This window comes from Macaca mulatta, chromosome 11 (genome assembly GCF_049350105.2).
Source record: "Macaca mulatta isolate MMU2019108-1 chromosome 11, T2T-MMU8v2.0, whole genome shotgun sequence".
Lineage (NCBI taxonomy): Eukaryota > Metazoa > Chordata > Mammalia > Primates > Cercopithecidae > Macaca > Macaca mulatta.
In genome coordinates, this window is record NC_133416.1 from 63,412,311 (window position 1) to 63,436,106 (window position 23,796).

Genomic DNA, 23,796 nt, shown 5'->3' on the forward strand with positions numbered 1-23,796 from the left:
CTAGACAATTGGATTCCCTACTGCTGGTGAGTCCCGTGCTCCCACACTGAGGCCCACATGCAAACAATCCCCCCCAGAAGCTCACTCACCCCGCGGTGGAGGGCGGTGCGGCCCCGGAGGTCAGCAGCATCAGCTGTGGATCCTTTCTCTAGCAGCAGATGTACACAGTCCACATGGCCATTCATGATGGCCAGCATCAGTGGGGTCCTACAGAGGGGCAGGAGGAGGAGTGAGGATCCCACAAGGACTGGAAAACCTGCACCCCACCCTGGCCCACACTCACTGTCCATAGGCATCCATGACATCTGTGATGTCAGCTCGTTCCCCACTGTCGATCAGCAAGTGCAGGGAGTCAGTGTGGCCAGAGGCAGCTAGGGGAAAGGGACCCCGCGTCAGGGCAGGGCCAAGAGGAAGAAGGGAGGCGAGGTCAAGCCTAAAGGACTTGGGGTCAATGTTACAGGAAGACCTGGGCCACAGAGAAATCTCTGAGGATAGGAAGCTATGAATCAGGGCTTGAAGTCTCTATTCTCCTCACCCTACTCCACTTTCCAGCCCCATTCCCATCCAGGAGGGATCTGGCATGGCAAGGGTAAGGCAGCAGCCTCAAGTGGGCACTAACCAGCAGCGTGCAGGGGCGTCCACTTGCGCTTGCGCTCCTTGATGAGGGCAGAGGCGCCATGGGCCGTAAGCACCTCCACACACTCAGTAGAGCCGCGCTCCGTGGCCAGGAAGAGTGCGGTCCGGCCCTTGTGGTCCCTTACGTCCAGATTCACCAGCGTCTCTGCCAGTGTCTTCAAGGCTTCACAGTGACCGTTGTAGGCCTGGAGGGGTGCAGGCAACCAGTGCACACAGCTTGGGACCTTCCCTGCTCTTCCCTTCCCCTTCTCTGCTCTTGGGGTCCATGGGAAGCTCAAGGTCTTAGTCCTCGACAAGCTCCTTGGGCCCCTCAAGGCTTCCTACCCTGCACTGTGTTTATCCCCTCTCCCACAAAAAGGCAGAAGCAAGGATAACTTCACAAGTGCTGGCACCTTTGTTAGGGCCTGGGAACAGGCAGGACAAGGAAGGCAAAAGAAAAAGACATGGGACTCACAGCTAAGTGCAAAGGGCTGACTGGAATGGTGCTCTCCACATCCTCCAGGCAGTTAAAGGACATTTCTAAGAGCTGCAATGGACAGGAAAGTAGATGCTGAGACTCTGGAACTCCTAAGATAAGTACCCCAGTCCCTGACTCGCAGTAATCCCCACTAAGCCTCTGGATCTGAAGACCACATTTGATTGAAGCACCCTTAGTTTTGGAATCCACAAACCCTGTGCCCCTGCCTCCCCTCCTGCAGGCCGGGCCCCAACACATACCAGTTCAAGGTTCTGTCTGTTGCCATAGGCGGCTGCATAGTGCACAGCTGTGTAGCCCTGCCTGTCCCGCAGGGAGGGGTCTGCACCGTTATCCAGTAAGAACTCCAGACAGCTGGGGAGCCAAGGGTAGACTATGAGGCAGGGACAGGCCCAGCCCAGGAGGGCACAGACCTGGGAGGGCCAGAGGAGAGGACCAAGGGAACCCCTCCAGGCCTACCTGGCCGCCACCGGTCCTTAGCTCTAGGTAGGTTCTCTAAATCCTATCCATTCTTCAATCCTAGCTCCAGACCTACTTTACCTTCTCAAAGTCTGCCCTGAACCCCTCTGGCTTCAATGCCCTCCTTTATCCTCTGAACGTTCTCCTAGAGAACCTAGGGCATGATGTTCAGTTATCAACCTTCTGCTGACTGACATGCTTTCCCCACCTTCAGGCACACCGACCCCTGCCCTAGGATGCTTTCTCCTCCCAGCCCAGCCGAGTAAGTCCTGTTCATCTCAAACTCAGTCCCAGCTTCTCTCCTCTGTGAGGCCTTTCCCAACCTTCCCTGGGGAAGGTACCTCTTCCTCTGTGCTCCCTTGGCAGCCTTCTCATACCTTAGTAGTAGTTGTAGTCGTAGTAATAATAATAAAGTATTTAGCACTTACTGTCAAGCACAGTTCTAAGTACTTCATGTATATTAAATAATTTAATCCTCATAAAGATCCTATGAAGTAGATACTATTTTTATCCCTACTGTGGGTGATGAAATTGAGGCATAGAGAAGTAACTTGCTGCAAGTAACAGCTGAGCTTCTTGGATTTTAGTGTCCTTTTTAAAAAAATAAATCCTAGGCCAGGCAGGGTGGCTCACGCCTGTAATCCCAGCACTTTGGGAGGCCAAGATGGGTGGACCACGAGGTCAGGAGATCGAGACCATCCTGGCTAACACGGTGAAATCTCGTCTCTACTAAAAATACAAAAAATTAGCCAGGCGTGGTGGTGTGCATCTGTGGTCCCAGCTACTTGGGAGGCTGAGGCAGGAGAGTGGCGTGAACCCGGGAGGCAGAGCTTACGGTGAGCCAAGATCGAGCCACTGTACTCCAGCCTGAGTGACAGAATGAGACTCCGTCTCAAACAAAACAAAACAAAACACAAAAAATATATAAATAAATCTTTTAAAAAATTATTTAACTTATTTACTTTAAATAGAGACAGGGGTCTGGCTCAGTGGCTCACGCCTGTAGTCCCAGCACTTTGGGAGGCTGAGGTGGGCAGATCACCTGTGGTCAGGAGTTTGTGGCCAACCTGGCCAACATGGTGAAACCCTCTCTCTATGAAAAATACAAAAATTAGGCTGGGCGTGATGGCTCACGCCTGCAATCCTAGCACTTTGGGAGTCCAAGGCAGGTGGATCGCCTGAGCTCAGGAGTTTGAGATCAGCCTGGGCAACATGGTGAAACCCCCATCTGTACTAAAATACAAAAAATTAGCCAGGCGTGGCAGCGTGCACCCGTAGTCCCAGCTACTCAGGAGGCTAAAGCAGAATTGCTTGAACCCAGGAGGTGGAGGCCGCAGTGAGCCGAGAGCATGCCACTGCACTCCAGCCTGGGCAACAGAGTGAGACTTGGTCTTCAAAAAAAAAAAAAAAAAATTAGCTGGGCATGGTGGTAGGCACCTGTAATCTCAGCTACTCGGGAAGCAGAGGCAGAAGAATCACTTGAACCCAGAATGCAGAGGTTGCAGTGAGCCGAGATTGTGCAACTGCACTCCAGCCTGGGTGACAGAGCAAGACTCCATCTCAAATAAATAAATAAATAAATAAATAAAGTAAATTTAATAAAATAGAGATAGGTTCTCATTATGTGTTAGCCAGGCTGGTCTCATACTCCTGGGGTCGAGCAATCCTCCCACCTCAGTGCTGGGATTACAGGCATGAGTCACTGTGCCTAGCTGATTTTTGTGGGTTTTTTTTTTTAGAGATGGGGTCTCACTATGCTGCCCAGGCTGGGGTGCAGTGGCTATTCATAGGCATGATCATACTGCACTGTAGCCTCAAACTCCTGGGTTTGCACGATCCTCTTGCCTTACCTGCACCTGCCTCCTGCGTAGCTGGGAATACATGCATGTGCCACCATGCCCAGCAAAAAATAAACTTTTTGTTTTAGAATATTATTAGATTTATAGAAAAATTGTGGGCTGGGTGTGGTGGCTCACATCTGTAATTCCAGCACTTTGGGAGTCTGAGGCAGGAGGATTGCTTGAGCCCAGGAGTTCGGGACCAGTGTGGGCAACACAGAGAGATTCCTGTCCTACAAAATAAATCAATTTAAAAAAAAGAAAAAGAAAAATTGTGAAGATAGTACAGGGAGTTCTCACATACCCTAAACCTAGTTTCTCCTGTCATTAAATCATCTTACATTAGTATACACAAGTGTCCTTTTATTTATCTTTCCCAACAGATTACTAGCTTTCAAAAGACAGAAATTTGGGACAATTCTTCCTTTTAAAATTTTTATTTATTTATTTATTTTTTCAGAGACAGAGTCTCATTCTGTCACCCAGGTTGAGTGGACTGGCGTGATCTTGACTCACTGCAACCTCCACCTCCCTGGTTCAAGTGATTCTCCTGCCTCAGCCACCTGAGTATCTGGGATTACAGGTGCCTGCCACCATGACCGGCTAATTTTTGTATTTTTAGTAGAGATGGGGGTTTCACCACGTTGGTCAGGCTGGTCTCGAACTCCTGACCTCAGATGATCTGCCTGGGGTTACCCCCACGCAAAGTGCTGCGATTGGCCTCCCAAAGTGCTGGGATTATAGGCGTGAGCCATCGCATCTGGCCTATTTTTAATTTTAATTTTTTTGAGACAGAGTCTTGTTCGGTTGCCCAGGCTGGAGTGCAGTGGCGTGATCTCGGCTCACAACCTCCACCTCCCTGGTTCAAGCAACTCTCCTGCTTCAGCCTCCTGAGTAGCTGGGATTATAGGTGTGCGCTACCATACCTGGTTAATTTTTGTATTTTTAGTAGAGACGGGATTTCGCCATGTTGGTCAGGCTGGTCTTGAACTCCTAACTTCAGGCTATCGGCCTACCTCAGCCTCCCAAAGTGCTAGGATTACAGGCTTGAGCCACCACACTCAGCCTCATCTTTTATCCTTAGTATCTAGCATAGTACTTGGAAACTAGTAAGTAAATATTCAGTTAATGCTTGTGGAATAAACAAATTATTTTGTACATTTAGCTTTTCTAATCCTCTCAAGAAGACTGGCTGGGCACGGTAAGCTGAGATTGTGCCACTGCATTCTAGCATGGGCAACAGAGTGAGACTCTGTCTCCAAAAAAAAAAAAAAAAACAAAAAAACATCCATTTCGTTCCTTTAGGGAAGGAACTGTGTCTCATACTTCTGGGTTTTTTTCCCCTGAAGCTCCGAAGTTTCAATCTCATACTTTTTGTCTTTGCCCACTATGGACTAAACCCAGAGAGCTCAAGACACACTGCTGGCTGACCAGCAGTACAGCAGCAGTGTAGGGTGGAGGTTCAGAGTAGGTAGGAGGACAGCAGGGCCAGAGCTTGCATGGGTGGGAAAGCACATCCCAGGGGCCCTCTCTGCTACTCACAAGAAGGCCTCCTTCCTGCGGGACTCCTTCAGTGGCTCGTCCTCTTCGGCATCATGGCTGGAAGGTGTGTGGGGTTCCGCTCTGGGGAGGAGAGAGAGAAAGTCAGGGCCAGGCTTAGGGAGGTGAGTGGGACTGAGAAGGACCAGACTGGTAGCCTCACCTCCTGTAAGTGTCGGAAGCGGCAGCGTAGTGGAGGGGAGAGCAGCCTTTACAGTCAGCCTCGTTGACACCTGCCCCAGCAGTTACCAATGTTACTGCACACTGGTAGCTACCGTTAGCAGCTGCATAGTGCAGTGGTGTCCTGAGGAAGAAATGAAGGAGGGTGGGGAAGAGAATCAGAGACAGATCCGAATGTAATCAGATGTGCAGCTAAATGCTGCTTCATAACATTCTCCTTATTTAACTCTCCAATCTCAACCCTTCCTCCCTCTACCATGTTTCTCTAATCAGACATTCCCTATGTTTACCCCTGCATATCAGCATACCTGCCAAATTTGTCCCTCCTCCTTAAGTCAGCTCCACTGCTCAACAGCAAATTAAGACATTCAACATTCCTAAAAGAAAGATGTGTTAAGAGAGTTACAGCCTCAAAGGGAAGCCACAGGCCCAGGGTGGGGCTAAGGAGGGATGGAACTAGCAAGCCCTTTCTGCTGTGACTGCTCTCATTGTGAGAGGGGGAATAGATCTAGGCAGGCAAGAATGACAGGCCCAGACCTTTGCCCAGCTCCCTGCTCAAAGGATGGGAGAAAGAAAAACTCACCCTCCGGAAGCAGCAGCATGAAGACAGGTACGGCCAAGGTTGTCAGGTGTATTGATGTCAAACCCAGCTGAAAGCACATGCTCGTTGCTGAGTGAAGACACAATGCTGTACAACTGACCTGGAGGCACAGAACAGCCACAGGTCACATCTGAGAGTGTTCAGCAGGGAGGGAAAGGCCTTTGCTCCCCTCTACACCTGCCAATCCCCAGCCCATCAGCACATACCTGAGGAAAGAAGCTTACGACAACAGTCAGAGAATCCAAAGAGAACAGCTAAGTGCAGGGGGAACATGTCATGGATGCCACGCCTAGAGACAAGTTGAGGAACTCAGTCCTTGGGTCAAGGAGGGACCAAGTAAGACCTCTTCTTTGACCCACCACTACCCTAGAGTCAGGGAAGGAGGTTCTCCAAGGTGCCCTTTGGCAAGCTTCTCTGTGACTCCATGGTTGATGTGAGCAGTCTATGCAGATCTGGGCAGCCCAGAAGTGGAGTCAGGGCCCTGACTCACCGGGCGGTATCTGCGCCATTGGTCATGAGGGTGCTGATGAGCAGCTCGTGTCCGTAGCGAGCAGCCACATGCAGTGGCGTGTTCCCAAATTTGTCGGCACAATCAATCTCACTGCCTGTGAGGGGATACACACACACAAGCTCAGGTGGACCTCAGGCTTAAGACCACTCTCGTGAGCTAGCCACGATTTGAGTGCCTACTATGCATCAGGTGCCAGGCCCAGGATTCTACATGTTTTATCCTGTTTCTAGGCCTTAGGAGACTGGGCAGGGCAGAGCAGGGCCATTTCCACAAGTCCCTTGGTCAGAGTTCCAAGGGCCTATCCTACTGGAAGAGGGTAGGAGACGGAAGTTAGGGAGATTCTAGAAATGAGTTCCTTGGGGGAGGAAGGGATGAGAGCACAAAGTCTCCCAGGTCCATACCATTCTGGATGAGGATCTGGGAGCGTGTGAAACGGCCATGGATTGCAGCCATGTGCAGAGGACTTTTCCCTTCTTTGCTCTGTGGAAACATGGTGGGTTTTTGTTTTTGTTTTTTTCCAGTGCAAAGCACAGAGAATGCCCTATCTCCTTCCAAGGACATATCTCTAAGGACAAAAGGGTCATATGGCACCTTCTTAGCCCACTCTCTCCTGAGTCCCTGGCAAGGTCTGATTACCCCAGGAAGCAAGTGGATAATTCCACGAGAGTTATCCAGATACAGTCAGGACCCCTAGAGCCAGGTTTCGCTCCCCACTGGTCTAAGCCTTATCCCTTCAGGCACCTGGTAGTTGACGTCAGCCCCATTATTAACCAATAGCTCCAAGCAGAGAGCGCCATTGGTGGACACTGCAGCCACATGCAGTGGTGTGAAGCCCTTGTCATTCGGCTGGTTGACATTGGCTCCGGCATTCACCAGCTCAATAGCCACAGCATCCTGGCCCAGGTAGCAGGCGATGTGCAAAGCTGTGTTTCCAAAAGCGTTGGGCTCATCGATCTGGATATTCAGCAGTGAGAGTAAGGCGGTATCAGTTTAAACAAAGTAGAAGCCAGCACATGTAGCCTACAGATCCCAGAAATCCAATGACTGCCTCAGTTCCTCTGGGGTTTCTGACCCAAGGTACTAAGGTACTCAGGGTACTATGGCTAAGGTAAGCATTATTCAGACCCTCTCTACCACGCCCTTCCAACCTCCCAAAACTACACCAACAACCCAATATCTCATATCTCCATAACAGACTCTATAATCTCCTACTCACTGACCATAGTCCCCAACCCCAGAGCTCAAAGCCCTGACCTCCGCTCCCATCCGAAGCAGGTACTTCACCACTTCAATCTGGCCACTGGCAGCAGCTGTATGGAGCAGCCCATAGCCCTTGCGGTCCTTGCAGCCGAGGTCTGCTCCCCGTGCCACCAGCAGTTTCAGGACCTCCAAGTGCCCTGAGAAAAGAGAAGACACTCTAAAGGAAGTAGAAGATAAACTCTAAGGCCCGGCACTCCTCTCTTCAAAGGCTGCAACCCCATATCCCTGCTCTAGGAATCCTAAATGTTAAATTTCTGATTTTCCCGTGTATTCTCTCTCACCTAGAAAAGCTGCCCAGTGTAGAGGCTGCCGCTCCTTTTTGTCACAGACATTCAGGCTGGCTCCCTTGTTGAGGAGCAGGTTCACCGTCTGTATCAGGATATGAAAGACACTTGTTCAGAGTCAGATTCGTGCCCTCAACCTACCTAAGAGCAGAGGCCTCATCTGAAAAGGCTGAGGCAGCCTAATGCCTTTTTCCATGAGCAAAACAACCTGGAGGACTTGAGGGAACAGCAGAAGCAGGCACTAAGGAGGAGATACTGGAGAGATCTGGAACTTTGAGGGAAACAAGGGAGTCTCTTCAGGTGATTTGGTGGTTCTTAAACTCTTGTCTTTGCAAATGTGCTGAAAGACACGTACTCTCTTCAGAAAGGCGTGTAAGCAAAAATTTTGCTTAGATATTTTCTAAGCAAAATCCAAGGTTTTATCAACCTCCTGAAGTCCAAGTTAAGAATTTTAATCTAGTCTGACCATTCATTTAGCGCTTGAGTTTTAGTGTTTATATAACCATCTGGGCTGCTTATCCTTCAGGCTTGAAGGCCCAGAAGCAGGGAAAGGTGAGTAGGAAGGTAAGAAAAGGGAAAGCCCCAGCTGGGCCTGGATGGGAACAGTCCTCACCTCAAGATGCCCACTATGCACTGCATGGTGCAGAGCACTGCGCCCGCTCCTGTCAGCCACGTTGAGGCTGCTCAACAGGGGTGCCAGAGCCTCAGCACACTTGGTGGCCCGGTTGGCAGCAGCCACATGCAGTGGTGTCTGCCACAGCTTGTCCCGGGCATTCACATCTGCTGAATGTGCCAGCAGCAGCCCCAGCACCTTCTGTTGAGGGGCAGGGGACAAAAGAGAGAGTAGGAGCGGGAGGTAAAACAACAGGAAATAGAAGGAGGAATAGGTCAGCAGAGCATCTACCGCCCCATCTTCCCCAGCACAGAGTCTCTTCTCATTTTTCCAACATCCCTAGCCTCTCAATACCTACTTCCCATCTTCTGGATCTTCTTAGAACTTGAGCTCTTCCTTACCTTGCTGAGTAAAACAAGGACCCTTTGCTCTTCTTCAAGCCACCTGACTCGCCAACTTAGACCATGAAAATCTTCACTCACACATACATCCATTCCCAAACAAATCTACACATGGAGATCCACACATCCCAACCCCCCACCACTTCTAGGAAAACTAAATGCTCTTGCTGCACCTTGCCCTGAACACCCTCTTTAGCCTTCTCATAGGCACCAAAATTATTTTCAGTATCTCAGTAAGCAAACAGATACCGGTTCCTTTGCAAAACCCGAGCTAACATGCCCCTCCTAACCACCACCTACCTCATTCCCACTGGCCTCGGCCCCTCCCCCGGTAGCTGGAGCCAGGGAAGTGATGAACTGAGGAGGAGGTCCCCCTTTCCCTGTCTGCAGGGCTGATGGGAATAGGGCAAAGGACCCAACTGATGAAATACGTTTGGCCCCTGTGCTGTCAACTTTCAAGCTACTTGAGGGCCAAGGATGCAACAGATTACTATACCCATCCCCCATCACAAGGAAAGAAATCTCAGTGCCCAGAGGGGGATCAGACTTAAGGTGGCCCCCCAGGGAGGGATGAGTCACTCAGGCCTGGCAGCAGGGCCCCCGCAGTCTGCCAGCCCAGTGTTAAGCTCTCCCTGAGTCACATCAGCTGGCAGCACTCAGCCCCCTTACCAGCCAGTTCTAGGGGTAGGAGGGAGGGGCCAAGATTTGATCTCCTCACTACTTGGGGTAGAACAGCTTGTAGGGCTGAGGACTGAGGCTCCTTGACCCTTAACTTCCACCTTTAAGCAACTCATCCTTTTTGAAAGGGTAAAAGAAGGTGGGGGCGCATACCTCGTTTCGGGAGGCAGCAGCACGATGAAGAGGGGTCAGCCACAGTGTGTCCTTAGCATTGACATTAGCACCTGTGGGGATATAATTTCCTATTTTGATGGAAGGTGAGGAGGGGGTATGAAGGAAGCCAGTAATCAGGCCAGGAAATCTGAATGGAGCTGGAGCCTTGCCTGGACCAAGCCCGGGAGAGCAATCCTTGAATATCAAAAAAGACTCCTCCCCTCCCTTCCCTCCCTATGTGCCACACCTTCCAGCTCCCCACTTTCACCTGACATCAGTAGCAACTGGAGGATGGGGACATCGCCTACGTAGGCAGCAGCATGCAATGGAGTTCGCCTCTCTTGGTCCTAAGAAGGCAAAAAAGAGGAGGGACTGTGGGCGCGGGGTGAGGGGGCTATCAAGCACCCCAGCCCAAGCCTCAGAGCTCCAGGCCCTTCCCCACAACCTCTTCCCATAGTTTCTGCAGGGTCCTAAGTCCCAGTACTGGGAGTCAAAGGCAAGCACCTAGGGAGGGTGGAGTCAGGGCCAATGGGCTGAGAAGCCGGCTCCTTTTTCCAGGAGGGGTGGGGGCGCTGCAGACTCCGGAGGTTCAGAAGAGAACAACGTTCCTGGGCATCCCCAGCCCAAGTGATCTGGGCTGTAAGCCTGACCTGCTCTCCATCCCCAAATGCAGAGTAGGCTTTCACTCCAGGATGGAAAGAACTGCGGCCTCATCTGAGCAGAGGAGACACGGAGCCGCCCCACCGGTGGGGAGGGGTCCAGAACACGGGAGCCAGGATTCCGGTCTCGCCATCCTCCCTGCTCCCAACTCACCAGCACATTGATGTTCTCCTTCTGCGAGAGTAGGGAACGCACTTCCTCCACATCTCGGCTAAAGATGGCCTGGACCAGGGGCGGCTGCAGGGAGAACCGGCAATCTGAGAGCGGGCTGGAGCCGGAGCGGAACCGGTGTGGGGGTGGGGGTGGGGGAGCACCCAGGTTTGGGGGGGGGGGGCGTCCGTGGAGGGGCTCCACTCTGGGGATTCTGGCTGGAGCGGGCTCCCGCGGTGCCTCCTCCGGTTGCCAGGTCCCCAAGGACACCGGCTTGGTTGAGGGGAGCGCGGCATGGGGCGGGGCGGGAGCTGCGGGAGCCCCGGGCTCGGGCCCAGCCTAGGCCGCACATCCCCGGGCTCGCGTGGCGGTAGCGCGGAGCCCTGGAAGGAGGAAGCGGGGAAGGGCAGGAGGGCTGACCTGGTCCGTGATGCTGAGGATCCCCATGGCCCGGCCCGGGCTCCGTCCGCATCGAGCTCCCGGCGGCGGCGGCGGTGGCTCCACCGGGGACACGGAGCGGCCCAGGCGGCGGCTGCGGCGGCGGCTGCAGGGAGAGCGCGGCCCCGCCTACCGGGGGGCGGGCGAGCGGGAGGCCGCAGCGCTCCCTGGCGGCCGTCCGAGTCCCGGCGCTCCCAGAGCAAACGGACCCCAGCCGCAGCGCCCTCCGCCCCACCCTGGCGGCCCCTGCAGCCCCTGCACCCCCGAACTCACGCGCCGGCTCCCCGGCTCCCGCAGCTGGCTGCGCCAGTCTGGCGGCCCAAGGGGTTCCTCACAAGATCCTAGCGGAAACCTGGGCCTTGGTCCCGCGGTGCTTCCCAAACTGAGGACCGAACGGCGGGCCAGATCTCACCCAGCCCACAATGCTCCCGCCCGAGCTAACTCCTCCCGTCAGTGATTCCACACCCCGAAATCCCCCACAGACTAGGGGGAACTGGCGGGTGGAGAACTGGGAATTATGTATGGCAATATCCCCAGAGGGAGGGAAAGCGTGTATCTCCACTGGCGGATGCGTGAGTTCGGTAGAGAAGAAATAGCAAAAGTGCTCAAAATGCGGAGAAACCCCAAGGAGGATTCTACTGCAGAAAACACCCACAAAGAGGCCATGACAACTGGCAACTGGAAAAGGCCGCCAAGACCAAGAGAAGGGACATTTTCCAGCTCCTTACTGATTCCATTGCAAGGTTAAAGTGGAAAACACTCTACAATTTCTTCCCAGAACAGCATGTGGCGCTTCCCCTCCTCCAATGGAGAGGCCAGAAAGCCGTCAGTTAGAGAAGAAATGAATGGAAGTCATCTCAACCCAGAATTGGAAAAAGGAGGAAGACGAAAAGTGAGTTGAAAAATTGATACAATTTCTGAAAGGTGATCCAGGGTCCTGTTCAGAGTTTCACAACTCAATACACATTGAAGAGAACACATAATGGACGAAGTGCAGCATGCTGGCGTCTTGTCAAGGCTTTATATATAAAGGTCCTCCCTTGCGGGGAGAGGAAAAAAATTTAAAAATAAAAATATATTTTATTTTATTTTGTTTTTTGAGACGGAGTTTCACTCTCGTTGCCCGGGCTGAAGTGCAGTGGCATGATCTCGGCTCACTGCAACATCCGCCTCCCGGGTTCAAGTGATTATCCTGTCTCAGCCTTCCCAGTAGCTGAGACTACAGGCGCCCACCACCCTGCCTGGCTAATTTTTGTTTTTGTTTTTGTTTTTGTTTTTTTTGAGACGGAGTCTGGCTCTGTCGCCCAGGCTGGAGTGCAATGGCCGGATCTCAGCTCACTGCAAGCTCCGCCTCCCGGGTTTAAGCCATTCTCCTGCCTCAGCCTCCGGAGTAGCTGGGACTACAGGCGCCCACCACCTCGCCCGGCTAGTTTTTTTTTTTTTTTTTTTTTTTTTTTTTTGTATTTTTTAGTAGAGACGGGGTTTCACCGTGTTAGCCAGGATGGTCTCGATCTCCTGACCTCGTGATCCGCCCGTCTCGGCCTCCCAAAGCGCTGGGATTACAGGCTTGAGCTACCGCGCCCGGCCATAATTTTTTTATTTTAGTAGAGACGGGAGTTTCACCATGTTGGTCAGACTGGTCTCGAACTCCTGACCTCAGGTGATCCACCTGCCTTGGCCTCCCAAAGAGCTGGGATTACGGGCGTGAGCCACCGCACCCTGCGAAAATACATTTTTAAAAAGCCTTCCTGGCCGGGCGCGGTGGCTCACGCCTGTAATTCCAACACTTTGGGAGGCCGAGGCGGGCGGATCACGAGGTCAAGAGATCGAAACCATCCTGGCCAACATGATGACACCCCGCCTCTACTAAAAATACATAAAATTAGCCGGGCATGGTGGCGGGCGCCTGTAATCCCGGCTACTTGGGAGGCTGAGGCAGGAGAATTGCTTGAACCCGGGAGGCGGAGGTTGCAGTGAGCGGAGGTTGCAGTGAGCCGAGATGTGCCATTGCACTCCAGCCTGGGCAAAAAGAGCAAAACTCTGTCAAAAAAAAAAAAAAAAAAAAAAAAAAAGCCTTCCGGTCAACATGGTGAAACCCCATCTCTACCAAAAATATAAAAAATTAGCCTGGTGTGGTGGTGCACACCTGTAATCCCAGCTACTGGAGAGGTTGAGGCAGGAGAACCCACTGCTCTCCAGCCTGGGTGACAGAGGCAGACTCTGTCTCAACAACAACAAAAAAAGCCTTCCCTTGCCTTCCTACTAGAAAGATACTTAAGACACTAGTAACAGTCCTTTTTTCCTTGAAAGAAAAACTGGGGTACAGGAAATAAGGAATGAGAGGGAAATTTACCTATCACTATATACCTTTTAGAATTTTTAAATTTTTTACCATATTGAAAATAAAAGTTAAAATATTGCTTAGGAGCAATCACTCCGTGATTCCATGCACACACAAAAATTACAAAGAAATAAAATGTTGCTTTAAACTTACCTCTTCTAGGAAGTCTCCCCTGGTTAATAGGCTCTTTTCCTTTTGTTCTCCTTAACACTTACATACTTAGTTTATACTGCCACAATCTGGTTAAATTGTACACCTTTGTTTCTCATTTTACCTTTTTTTTTTTTTTTTTTTTGAGATGGAGTCTTGCTCTGTCGTCCAGGCGGGAGTGCAGTGGCACCATCTCAGCTCACTGCATGCTCCACCTCCGGGGTTCACGCCATTCTCCTGCCTCAGCCTCCCAAGTAGCTGGGACTACAGGTGTCCGCCACCATGCCAGGCTAATTTTTTGTATTTTTAGTAGAGACAGGGTTTCCCCGTGTTAGCCAGGATGGTCTCGATCTCCTAACCTCGTGATCCGCTCACCTCAGCCTCCCAAAGTGCTGGGATTACAGGTGTGAGCCACTGCACCCGGTCTCATTTTCACCTTTTTTTTTTTTTTTGAAACAGGGTCTCACTCTGTCACCTAGGCTGGAGTCTGTCGCCAAGGCTGGAGTGCAGTGGCTTGATGTCAGCTCACTGCAACCTCAGCCTCCTGAATAGCTGGGACCACAGGTGCACACCACCACACCTGGCTACTGATTTTTGTTTTTGTTTTTGTTTTGTTTTGTTTTTTTTGAGATGGAGTCTCGCTCTGTCGCCCAGGCTGGAGTGCAGTGGTGTGATCTCAGCTCACTGCAGCCTCAACCTCCTGGGCTCAGGTGATCCTGCCTCAGCTGCAGGAGTAACTGGGATTACAGGTGGGCACCATCATGCCCCGCTAATTTTTGTAGAGACAGGGTTTCGCCATGTTGCCCAGGCTAGTCCCAAACTTCTGAGCTCAGGTGATCTGCCCACCTTGGCCTTCCAAAATGCTGGTATTATAGGTGTGAGCCACCATGCCTGGCCATAAAGTGGATTTTAAACTCCTTGTAAGCCAGAGTCAGAGTCTTCTCTAACATGGACTTTAAATTTTTTTTTTTTTTTAATGAAAAAAAATTATTTTGAGCTTTCCGAAGGAAAAGGTATTGGTTTTTTTAAGCTCCAGAATATCAGTATAGAGAAACAGGCACTTAATATTTGATGATTGATGATGATGATGAAGCAGCAGCAGAAACCAAAGGTAGCAAAGGATCAAATGGGTATGGGTGTTGGGACTTGGCTATTGGGTATTATGGGCCTTCCAGGAAGGGCTAAACTAGGATATGGCCCAGAGGATGAGAAGCAGGGGCATACATGGTATCCATTGCCCAAAATAACTCTTGGTAACCTGAGGAATTGGAGTCAGGGATTGAGCTGGGGTCACGTGCCTGGGTCTGGCTAGGGGATGAAGGTGAACAAGAGATGTTGCCAGCCTGGTTCTCTGGGAAACTAGAGGGAGGAGGAAGGGCTAGAAGAGTTATTTTTAATATTATTTAGAGCACTGAAAGAGGATTTCCCAGTAGGGAAAAAAAGGATTTGATGTAGGGAACACTGATACTATCAGGGCTCAGGGAGATACACAGGGTATGGGAGGAGGAGGCCAGAAGTGGTGTTAAAACCCTCTTATATGGACAGTCCTTCAGGATTGAACTACTGCATTCATGTTTGGGTAACTCTAGACAGATGGCTACCTATTTTTAAGCCTCAGTTTTCCTTCTTCTGACAAATGTGAGGACTAAATGTGAGGACTCATCCAATGTACAGCCCTGTACTAACTGGTTGGGAGGTCAAAAATTAGAAGTAATGGTGTCTCTTTATGAGGAGCTTATAACTTAGTAGATGAACATACATATACATGTTAAACAACTACAGAATATACGATACATGCTAGATTACATGGCAGTATGTGTTCAGAGTAATGTTGAAGGAAGGGTTCAGTCAACGGGGTCTTCCTGGAGGAGGTGTGTCTTGAGTCAGTACTTGAAGGAAGTTATTGATGTAGAATGGTGGAGACATGGGAGGAAATTGGTTGTTTCAAGCATAGGGACTAAACTAGGAAAGTTTAAATGGCAGTGATTAGTTAAACTAATTAGTAGGGGATAGCAAGCAAATTGGCTTGGCAGGCCTATTGGACCTTGGAGATTCTGTAGCAGTCAACTTGGTTAAAGCAGAGTGATAATGAGGTCACAGTTCAGTTATGTATCCCAGTTAATTTCTGTCTTTTAACCAACGAGATCCTTACTCCTCATTCAAAGCAGCTGTCTCATATGTATAAGCCCTTAGTCAGAGGGGGGCGGGGCTGGACACAAGAGTGGGATTATAAAGAGTAAATCTGGGCCGGGCGCGGTGGCTCAAGCCTGTAATCCCAGCACTTTGGGAGGCCGAGACGGGCGGATCACGAGGTCAGGAGATCGAGACCATCCTGGCTAACACGGTGAAACCCCGTCTCTACTAAAAAATACAAAAACTAGCCGGGCGAGGTGGCGGCGCCTGTAGTCCCAGCTACTCGGGAGGCTGAGGCAGGAGAATGGCGGGAACCCGGGAGGCGGAGCTTGCAGTGAGCTGAGATCCGGCCACTGCACTCCAGCCTGGGCCACAGAGCGAGACTCCGTCTCAAAAAAAAAAAAAAAAAAAAAGAGTAAATCTGTCCTTTAAGGTCATGTGCCCATCAGTCCAGGCATGGTGGCTCACGCCTGTAATCCCAGCACTTTGGAAGGCCAACATGGACATATTGCTTGAGTTCAGGAGTTCGAGACCAACCTGGGCAAGATGATGAAACTCTGTCTCTACCAAAAATGTGGTAGTGTGCTCCTGTGGTCGCAGCTATTTGGGAGGCTGAGGTGAGAGGATCACTTGAGCCTGGGAGGCAGAGGTTGCATGAGCCGAGATCACACCAATGCACTCCAATCTGGGTGACAGAGTGAGACCCCCGTCTCAAAAATTAAATAGATAAATAATAAAACATATTCATTTGGTCAATAATTATTTTGAATTGGTAGTACTAACTGCTATGGAGGCAGAAGAGTTTATATAAAATGGGTTTTGGTGATCACCCAATGGCCCTTGCTTACTTGAAATCCAGAGAATATGGGCTCAAACTTTTTTTTTTGAGACAGAGTTTTGCTTTTGTTGCCCAGGCTGGAGTGCAATGGCACCATCTAGGCTCACTGCAACCTCCACCTCCGGGGTTCAAGCAATTATCCTACCTCAGCCTCCCAAGTAGCTGGGATTACAGGCATGTGCCACCACGCCTGGCTAATTTTGTATTTTTAGTAGAGACGGGGTTTCTCCATATTGGTCAGGCTGGTCTTGAACTCCCAACCTCAGGTGATTCAACTGCTTGGCCTCCCAAAGTGCTGGAATTGCAGGTGTGAGCCACCTTGCCTGGCCTTTTGTTTTTTCTCTTTTTTTTTTTTTTTTTTTTTTTTGAGACAGAGTCTCCATCTGTCACCCAGGTTGGAGTGCAGTGGCACGATTTCCACTCACTGCAACCTCTGCCTCCTGGGCTCAAGTGATTCTCTGCCACAGCCTCCCGAGTAGCTGGGACTATAGGTGCGCACCACCACATCTGGCTTTTTTTTTTTGTATTTTTTGTAGAAATGGGGTTTTGCCACGTTGCCAGGATGGTTTTGATCTCCTGACCTCATGATCCGCCCGCCTCGGCCTCCCAAAGTGCTGGGATTACAGGCCTGAGCCACCGCGCCAGGCCCAAGGACCACCCTCTTTCTAGACCAGATGTCTGTTCCACATTAATTAGAACAGCATTGCAACACAGTCTTTTTTTTTTTTTTTTGAGACAGTGTCTCACTCCCATCACACAAACTGGAGTGCAGTGGTGCAATCATGGCTCACTGCAGCCTCAACCTCCTGGGCCCAGGTGATCCAACTCAGACTCCCAAGTAGCTGGGATTACAGGCATGTACCACCATGCCTGGCTAATTTTTTTTGTATTTTTTGTAGAGACAAGGTTTCACCATATTGCCCAGACTGGTCTCAAACTCCTGGGCTCAGGTGATCCACCCACCTGTGCCTCCCAAAGTGCTGGGATTACAGGTATGAGCCACCATGCCTGGCTGCAACACAGTCTTATTTACTTTATCCCCTGTCCCTGCACATAAGCACCACACAAAACACTTCTCAGGGAAAGCTTTCCTGAAAGTGGAGAGCTTGACTGAAGATTTAGCAAGCAAGCAGAGGAAAGGTTTGTACTGTAATAGCATGAATTTCTTGAAATTCAACAGCAGGCACCACCATTCTTTTGCACCCACCTAATTCTAGTCTCTCTTTTGTTTTTGGAGAAACAAGGGTCTCTATGTTGCCCAGGCTGGTCTTGGACTCCTGGCCTCAAGTGATCCTCCTACCTCAGCCTCCCGAAGTGCTGGGATTACAGGCATGAGCCACTGTACCTAGCCCAGTCTCTTTCTAATTGTTGATTTCTTTCTTCTTCTCCTTTTTTCTTTTATTCACCTGACTTTTATCAAGAGCATTTTTTCTCTTTCTTTTCTCTTCCCCTTCCCTCCCCTCCCCTCCCCTCCCCTCCCCTCCCCTCTCCTTCTCTCTCTCTCTCTCTCTCTCTCTTTCTTTCTCTCATGGAGTCTTGCTTTGTTGCTCAGGCTGGAGTGCAGTGGCACAATCTCAGCTCACTCCAACTTCCGCCTCCTGGGTTCAAACAATTCTCCTGCCCAACCTCCCGAGTAGCTGGGATTAAAAGTGCTCGCCACCACGCTTGGCTAATTTTTGTATTTTTAGTAGAGATAAGGTCTCACTATGTTGACCAGGCTGGTCTCGAACTCCTGACCTCAAGTGATCTGCCTGCTTCAGCCTCCCAAAGTGCTGGGATTACAGGAGTGAGCCACCGTGCTCACTCAAGAGTATTTTTTTTTCTTCTTGAATCATGAAAAGCAGTATAGTGATATTTACTTGCCTGGGTTTCTGTCCATGAGGTCTCACTCTTCATCAAATGCACACTTTTCAGACAAAGATGGTTCTCTGTCCTAAGAATATCTGGTTCTTCCTACCTTGACTTCTTTCTATAAATATTAAAGGTGAAAACTATGCAGCCTTAGCTCAGAGCTTGGAATGTTAATCTCCTTTCCCAAAAATGTAGAACACAGCACTAACCACTTGTGGACGCTACAAAGATGAACAGTGCTTCTAACTATAAACAAGGCCGAATATGATAAAGGCTCTGTGATGGTTAATAGTGAGTGTCAACTTGATTGGTTTGAAGGATGCAAAGTGTTGTTCCTGGGTGTCTGTGACAGTGTTGCCAAAGGAGATTAACATTTAAGTCAGTGGACTGGAAGAAGCTGACCCAGTCTCAATGGTGGGCACCATCCAAGCCGCTGCCAGCGACGCTAGAAAAAGTAGGCAGGGCCGGGCACGGTGGCTCACACCTGTAATCCCAGCACTTTGGGAAGTTGAGGCGGGTGGATCACCTGAGGTCAGGAGTTCAAGACCAGCCTGGCCAACATGGCGAAACCCCATCTCTACTAAAAATACAAAAATTAGCTGGGCATGGCGGCGCATGCTTGTAATCCCAGGTACTGGGGCGGGGGCAAGGCTGGGGTAGGTGGTGAGGCACGAGGATCGCTTGAACCTGGGAGGTGGAGGTTGCAGTGAGCCGTGATCATGCCACTGCACTCCAGCCTGGGCAAAAGAGCGAGACTGCGTCTCAAATAAATAAATAAATAAATAAAAGTAAAAGTAGGGGGAAGAAGCTGACTTGCTGACTCTTCCGGCCTTCATCTTTCTCCCGTGCCGGATGCTTCCTGCCCTCGAACATCAGACTCCAAGTTCTTCAGCTTTTGGACTCTTGGACTTACACCAGTGGTTTGCCAGGGGCTCTCAGGGCTTTGGCCACAGACTGAAAGCTGCACTGCCGGCTTCCCTGCTTTTGAGGTTTTAGGACTTGGACTGATCCACCACTGGCTTCTTTGGTCCTCAACTTGCAGACGGCCTAATGTGAGACTTTACCTTGTGATCCTGAGGCAATTCTCCTTAATAAACTCCCTTTCATATATACATTTATCCTATTCATTCTGCCCCCCTAGAGAACCTAAGGCTCTAAGAGCGGCGTTCAGAGGATCTACAGATATCTGCTGTAGACACGCCCACGAAGTCGCCTCTGTGCCTACGTATCGGGTCCTGTGACCACAGGCGACCTCAGTCCCCTGAACCATCTTTGCACTTCTCAAACGCACACCCCAGCGCCCTTTCTCGCCAGAGGTATGAACTACATCTCCCGACAGGCGGCGTTGTCCCCTTCCTTCCTCTCCCAGGCCCGAGCCATGGCAACAGCGTGACGTGGGGGTACCGAGAGCTGCGGGAGCAGCGATCCCGGCTTCAGTTCTAGCCTACCCGGCAGCCTACACGGGAGCAAGGCGAGAGGTGCTGCCGCCTCCCGTCGCCCCTGCGCTCGGAGGCCCCCAACCAGCCAGGCGGCTGCCTCTTGCTGCTCCTCCTTTGGAGTGAGGAGGGCGCAGCCGGTGTCAGAACTTAGAGGGGCGGTCAGGGTCGCGCGCATGGCCTGGGCGGGCTCGCGGCGGGTCCCGGCTGGGACGCGCGCAGCAGCCGAGCGCTGCTGCCGGCTCTCCCTCCGCCCGGGCACGCGCCCGGCCCCGCCCCCAGGCCCTCTGCCGCCGCCGCCGCGACCAATGAGGTGAGAGGGAGGCGCGGGCGATCGCGGCTGAGGGCACCGGGTCGCTGCGGACCCCGGGGTTCCGCGGTGGAGGGGTGCTATACTGGGATGCAGGCGCAGCGGGGACTGGCAGCAATCATGCCCTGGGAGCTAATGTAGAGCTTTGGAGAATGCTTTTGCAAGTTGTACGAGAAGGGAAGTCCTCGGGGTGAGTGTCCAACCTCTTCTTGGCCCTTGCGGGCGCCCTGGGGTCCCCGGGGACAGTGATGCTTCCTTAGAGTCTTAGCTTTCAGCAGTAGCGTAGGCCCAGTCAAAAGCAACTAGCACTTCCCACACACCCCGCTTTTTCTCATCCTCCTCCACCCCGCCCCCAGCCCTGTCCTTAGCTGCCCTCGACCTTTTGCACTCGTGACTCCCTGGCCAGAGAGAGCCTAGCGGGCTGCAGCAGGTGCTGGGGGGAAAGCTTGTCTGGACGACCTTCGTCTGGGATGCACTATTCTTCCCCTTCACCTAGAAATGATAGAGGATTACAAAGAACTATAAGGTTGGCTCCTCTTTCCTTTGGTCTTAGGTTTCTGACCTCCTGCAGCCTCCTCTTGCCTCGGGCTGCCCAGATCTTGGCGGCTGAGGCTGGCTTACCGTGGAGCCGTTCCTTCATGGGATTTGCTGCCCCCTTCACCAACAAGCGAAAGGCTTACTCGGAGCGTAGAATCATGGGGTAAGCATTCTCTGCCCTGCATCCTTCCACTTCCCCTTTCCCTCCAAATAACCATGTCCAGGCAAGAATGTCAGGGTATCATCAGTGGGCAAGATTCATCTCTAGCCATCCCCCTCCCCAGCTACAATACTGACCCTCAATCCTCCTCTGCCACCCTCCCGACCTTAATTTCTCCCTTCTTGGTTGCTGTGCATGTGCTTAAGTGAAATGAGACTAGGGTTGGACTATACTTTAAGACAACAGGGCGTAGCTGGGTGCGGTGGCTCACATCTGTAATCCCAGCACTTTGGGAGGCTGAGGTGGCCAATTGTTTGAGATCAGGAGTTCGAGACCAGCCTGGTCAACATAGTGAAACCCTGTCTCCACTGAAAAAAAAAAAAAATGTAAAAATCAGCCTGGCACGGTGGTGGGTGCCTGTAATCCCAGCTACTTGGAGGCTGAGGCAGGAGAATCGCTTGAACCTGGGAGGCAGAGGTTGCAGTGAGCTGAGATTGTACCACTGCACTCCAGCCTGGGCGACAGAGCAAGACTGTCTCAAAAAACAAAACAAACAAAAAACAGGGTGTTTTCTGGTGACCATTTAAAATTTTTTATGGGTACATAGTATGTGTAAATATTTGCAGCGTAACCTTTTAAATATATTTTGAGCATAATAGCTAACTTATCGAGCACTTGCTACATGCTAGCAGCTTGACTTAGATATTTTACATAGATTTTTCTCATTTAATCCTCACAACAAACCTATAAATTAGGTGAGAAAATGGAGACACAGGTAATTTACCTAAGGCTACATTGTTAAAAAATTGTTAGAGTTGGGATCTGATCCTTGTGTGATCACCAGTAAAATTGACAGCCTCTCTGTTCTCCCTAGATGGTCCCTCTTAAAATCAAAATAATGAATGCAAAAGCATTCTGTAAACTGCAAAATATAAGGTAACGATATAAGGATTTGCACATTTGCTTTTGGGAAGTTATTCATCCAGGCTTATTTGGGATCTCTAGTTCCTGAAGGTGCATGGTTAGTGGGCAAAGGTATGAATTAGGGGCCTACAGCAAGGAGGAACCTGACCCAGCTGGCAGCTCCTTGGCCTGTGATTCTTCTTCTCCTAGGTACTCAATGCAGGAGATGTATGAAGTGGTGTCCAATGTCCAGGAGTATCGTGAGTTTGTGCCCTGGTGTAAGAAGTCTCTAGTGGTATCCAGCCGTAAGGGTCACTTGAAAGCCCAGCTGGAGGTTGGCTTTCCACCTGTCATGGAACGTTACACCTCTGCAGTTTCCATGGTCAAACCTCACATGGTCAAGGTGAGGCCTGTATGAGAGGGATGGACTGGATTTTTTCTTTTTAGCAGTTTCATATTAAAGTGCTATTTTGGCCTTCCTTGTGATGATTTTATCTCCATGTGTCAAGTATTTCCCTAATATCAGAAAGAAGGAAAATGGCTTTCCTTTATATTGTATCCTATACTTAGTAATGTTATTTAACTACCTGATTATCCTATTCTAGGCTGTTTGTACTGATGGCAAGCTCTTCAACCACTTAGAGACCATTTGGCGATTCAGCCCTGGTATTCCTGCCTATCCTCGAACCTGCACTGTGGACTTTTCGGTGAGTCAGGAGGTTGTGTAGCAGAGGACTAGGACTGGGTATGGGGAAGGGCTGGGGTACTGTGACAGGGTTATTTATTTATCTATTTGAGATGAAGTCTTGCTCTGTCGCCCAGGCTGGAGTGCAGTGGAACAATCTCGGCTCACTGCAACCTCCACCTCCCGGGTTCAAGCGATTTTATTGCCTCAGCCTCCCAAGTAGCTGAGACTACAGGCGCCTGCCACCAAGCCCAACTAAGTTTTGTATTTTTAATAGAGACAAGGTTTCACCATTTTGGCCAGGCTGCTCTCGAACTCCTGGCCTCAGGTGATCCGTCCGCCTTGGCCTCCCAAAGTGCTGGGATTACAGGCGTGAGCCACTGCACCAACCTGACAGGGTTATTCTTTTAAGTATAGCTAGCATTTCCCAAGTTAGTTAGTTTCCACAGGTCTGAGCTTGTGTCAGACTTGTATTCTGTGCTCAGTCCCAAGTTAGGGCTCTTAAGGGGATCCAACAAACTAGATGGAAAGGGGGAGAAAAGGCACTGAGGAACAGTAACCCCCCTTGCATTTGGCCAGGGACTATCCAACATTGTCTGGAAGTTTCTGACTGTCTCTTACCCGTTCCCAGATTTCCTTTGAATTTCGTTCTCTGCTGCACTCCCAGCTGGCCACCATGTTTTTTGATGAGGTTGTCAAACAGAATGTTGCTGCCTTTGAGCGTCGGGCAGCCACCAAGTTTGGTCCAGAAACAGCCATCCCCCGTGAACTGATGTTCCATGAAGTGCACCAGACTTGAGGCACGGGATTGTTCCCTGACCTCCCTTCTACCCCACTTCCCTTCGCAATTCTCTTATTTATTTGGTTTGGCTCCTGCTCCAATTTGAAAGGAGTCTGTGTTCGTAATACTGTTTCTCCTCTCAATTCCCCAGAAATTGGGTTCTATGCTGGCTGGAAATGTTAGGGGAAAGAGAAGGCAAAGGATGTGGAAATGAGAGGTGCTTAGGAAAGGGTCAGGCCCATCGGAGGAGCACCATATGCCTGCAGCCTTTTCACTACGAATTAGAATAAGGACTATGTGGTTGTCTCTGGGCCTTATCAAGACACCTTAGTGTCTGACCAGGGGAAGATAGTAACTTTTCTAAGGATTGAATAAATTGAGCTTTTCTTCTGGCACAGAGGTACTGAGTGGTAAGGAACTTTTATCCTGCCTGAGATTCCTCAGGAGAAAAGGCAACCTGCCTCCAGCCTGAGATACATAAAGCCTCATTTTAAGACTATAAGTCCATGCTGCCTGGCTACTAGAGAGCAAGGGGCTTTCTTACCATCAGTGCTGAGGAGAAAAGTACTGAACGGAAACGGAGTTGTCTTTGTACTCTTGAGTTGTACCTTATTCTTCCACTTGGCCTGAGTTTTTATAAAATTTCAATAAATTGTAACAGTGTGAATTTGGCTTTATTATATTGTTTCTTGGGGCAATAATGTAGATATAATAGAGTAGAAGGAAGTTATGGCTTCTTTTCCTGGGGGAGTGAAGGTGTAAGAAGGCCTCTTGGACACAGTGTCCCTGCTAACT

At 50.5% G+C, this 23,796-nt stretch overlaps 3 protein-coding genes across 5 annotated transcripts in view; 2 read left to right on the forward strand and 1 right to left on the reverse strand.

Annotated features, from left to right (window-relative positions):
• ANKRD52 (ankyrin repeat domain 52) overlaps positions 1-10,997 on the reverse strand; it is a 20,524-nt gene extending 9,527 nt beyond the window's left edge. Inside the window, exons 1-20 of one of the 2 annotated variants that reach the window (XM_015151983.3) lie at positions 10,859-10,997; positions 10,442-10,525; positions 9,897-9,975; positions 9,629-9,699; positions 8,397-8,597; positions 7,781-7,868; positions 7,494-7,636; positions 6,981-7,193; positions 6,641-6,719; positions 6,219-6,333; positions 5,935-6,017; positions 5,711-5,828; positions 5,436-5,504; positions 5,111-5,251; positions 4,951-5,031; positions 1,354-1,465; positions 1,091-1,162; positions 620-821; positions 284-371; positions 90-207 (exon numbers count right to left, since the gene is read on the reverse strand). In XM_015151983.3, coding sequence (XP_015007469.1) covers positions 90-207; positions 284-371; positions 620-821; positions 1,091-1,162; positions 1,354-1,465; positions 4,951-5,031; positions 5,111-5,251; positions 5,436-5,504; positions 5,711-5,828; positions 5,935-6,017; positions 6,219-6,333; positions 6,641-6,719; positions 6,981-7,193; positions 7,494-7,636; positions 7,781-7,868; positions 8,397-8,597; positions 9,629-9,699; positions 9,897-9,975; positions 10,442-10,525; positions 10,859-10,885 — 2,184 coding nt within the window. In that variant the 5' untranslated portion in view covers positions 10,886-10,997. Of the gene's footprint in view, positions 1-89; positions 208-283; positions 372-619; positions 822-1,090; positions 1,163-1,353; positions 1,466-4,950; positions 5,032-5,110; positions 5,252-5,435; positions 5,505-5,710; positions 5,829-5,934; positions 6,018-6,218; positions 6,334-6,640; positions 6,720-6,980; positions 7,194-7,493; positions 7,637-7,780; positions 7,869-8,396; positions 8,598-9,628; positions 9,700-9,896; positions 9,976-10,132; positions 10,526-10,858 lie in introns of both variants that reach the window. The other variant, XM_028829608.2, reaches the window with a different exon arrangement.
• On the forward strand, positions 10,522-19,505 carry LOC144332932 (uncharacterized). The gene is made up of 2 exons (XM_077954535.1): positions 10,522-11,768; positions 19,331-19,505. The coding sequence occupies exon 1, from the start codon at positions 10,733-10,735 to the stop codon at positions 11,219-11,221; it is 489 nt and encodes a 162-aa protein (XP_077810661.1). The 5' UTR covers positions 10,522-10,732; the 3' UTR covers positions 11,222-11,768; positions 19,331-19,505.
• A 119-nt stretch (positions 19,506-19,624) lies between these two features.
• Positions 19,625-23,668, forward strand: COQ10A (coenzyme Q10A). 2 transcript variants are annotated; one of them, XM_015151994.3, is made up of 5 exons: positions 19,625-20,125; positions 20,489-20,635; positions 21,746-21,938; positions 22,141-22,242; positions 22,852-23,668. In XM_015151994.3, exons 1-5 carry the CDS (start codon positions 20,088-20,090, stop codon positions 23,017-23,019), a joined length of 648 nt encoding a protein of 215 aa, XP_015007480.1. In that variant the 5' UTR covers positions 19,625-20,087; the 3' UTR covers positions 23,020-23,668. The 2 variants fall into 2 exon arrangements, with proteins under 2 accessions (XP_015007480.1, XP_015007479.1); XM_015151993.3 differs by having other exon boundaries at positions 19,625-19,938.
• The last annotated feature ends 128 nt before the right edge of the window (positions 23,669-23,796 follow it).

Excerpts from the sequence above, each read along its gene's own strand:
- LOC144332932 (XM_077954535.1), top strand. The coding sequence starts at position 10,733 with ATGGGGCGGGGCGGGAGCTGCGGGAGCCCCGGGCTCGGGCCCAGCCTA.
- COQ10A (XM_015151993.3), top strand. The coding sequence starts at position 19,802 with ATGGCCTGGGCGGGCTCGCGGCGGGTCCCGGCTGGGACGCGCGCAGCA. Across the intron at positions 20,636-21,745 it reads TCGGAGCGTAGAATCATGGG|GTACTCAATGCAGGAGATGT; the intron begins GTAAGCATTCTC and ends TTCTTCTCCTAG. Across the intron at positions 22,243-22,851 it reads CCTGCACTGTGGACTTTTCG|ATTTCCTTTGAATTTCGTTC; the intron begins GTGAGTCAGGAG and ends ACCCGTTCCCAG.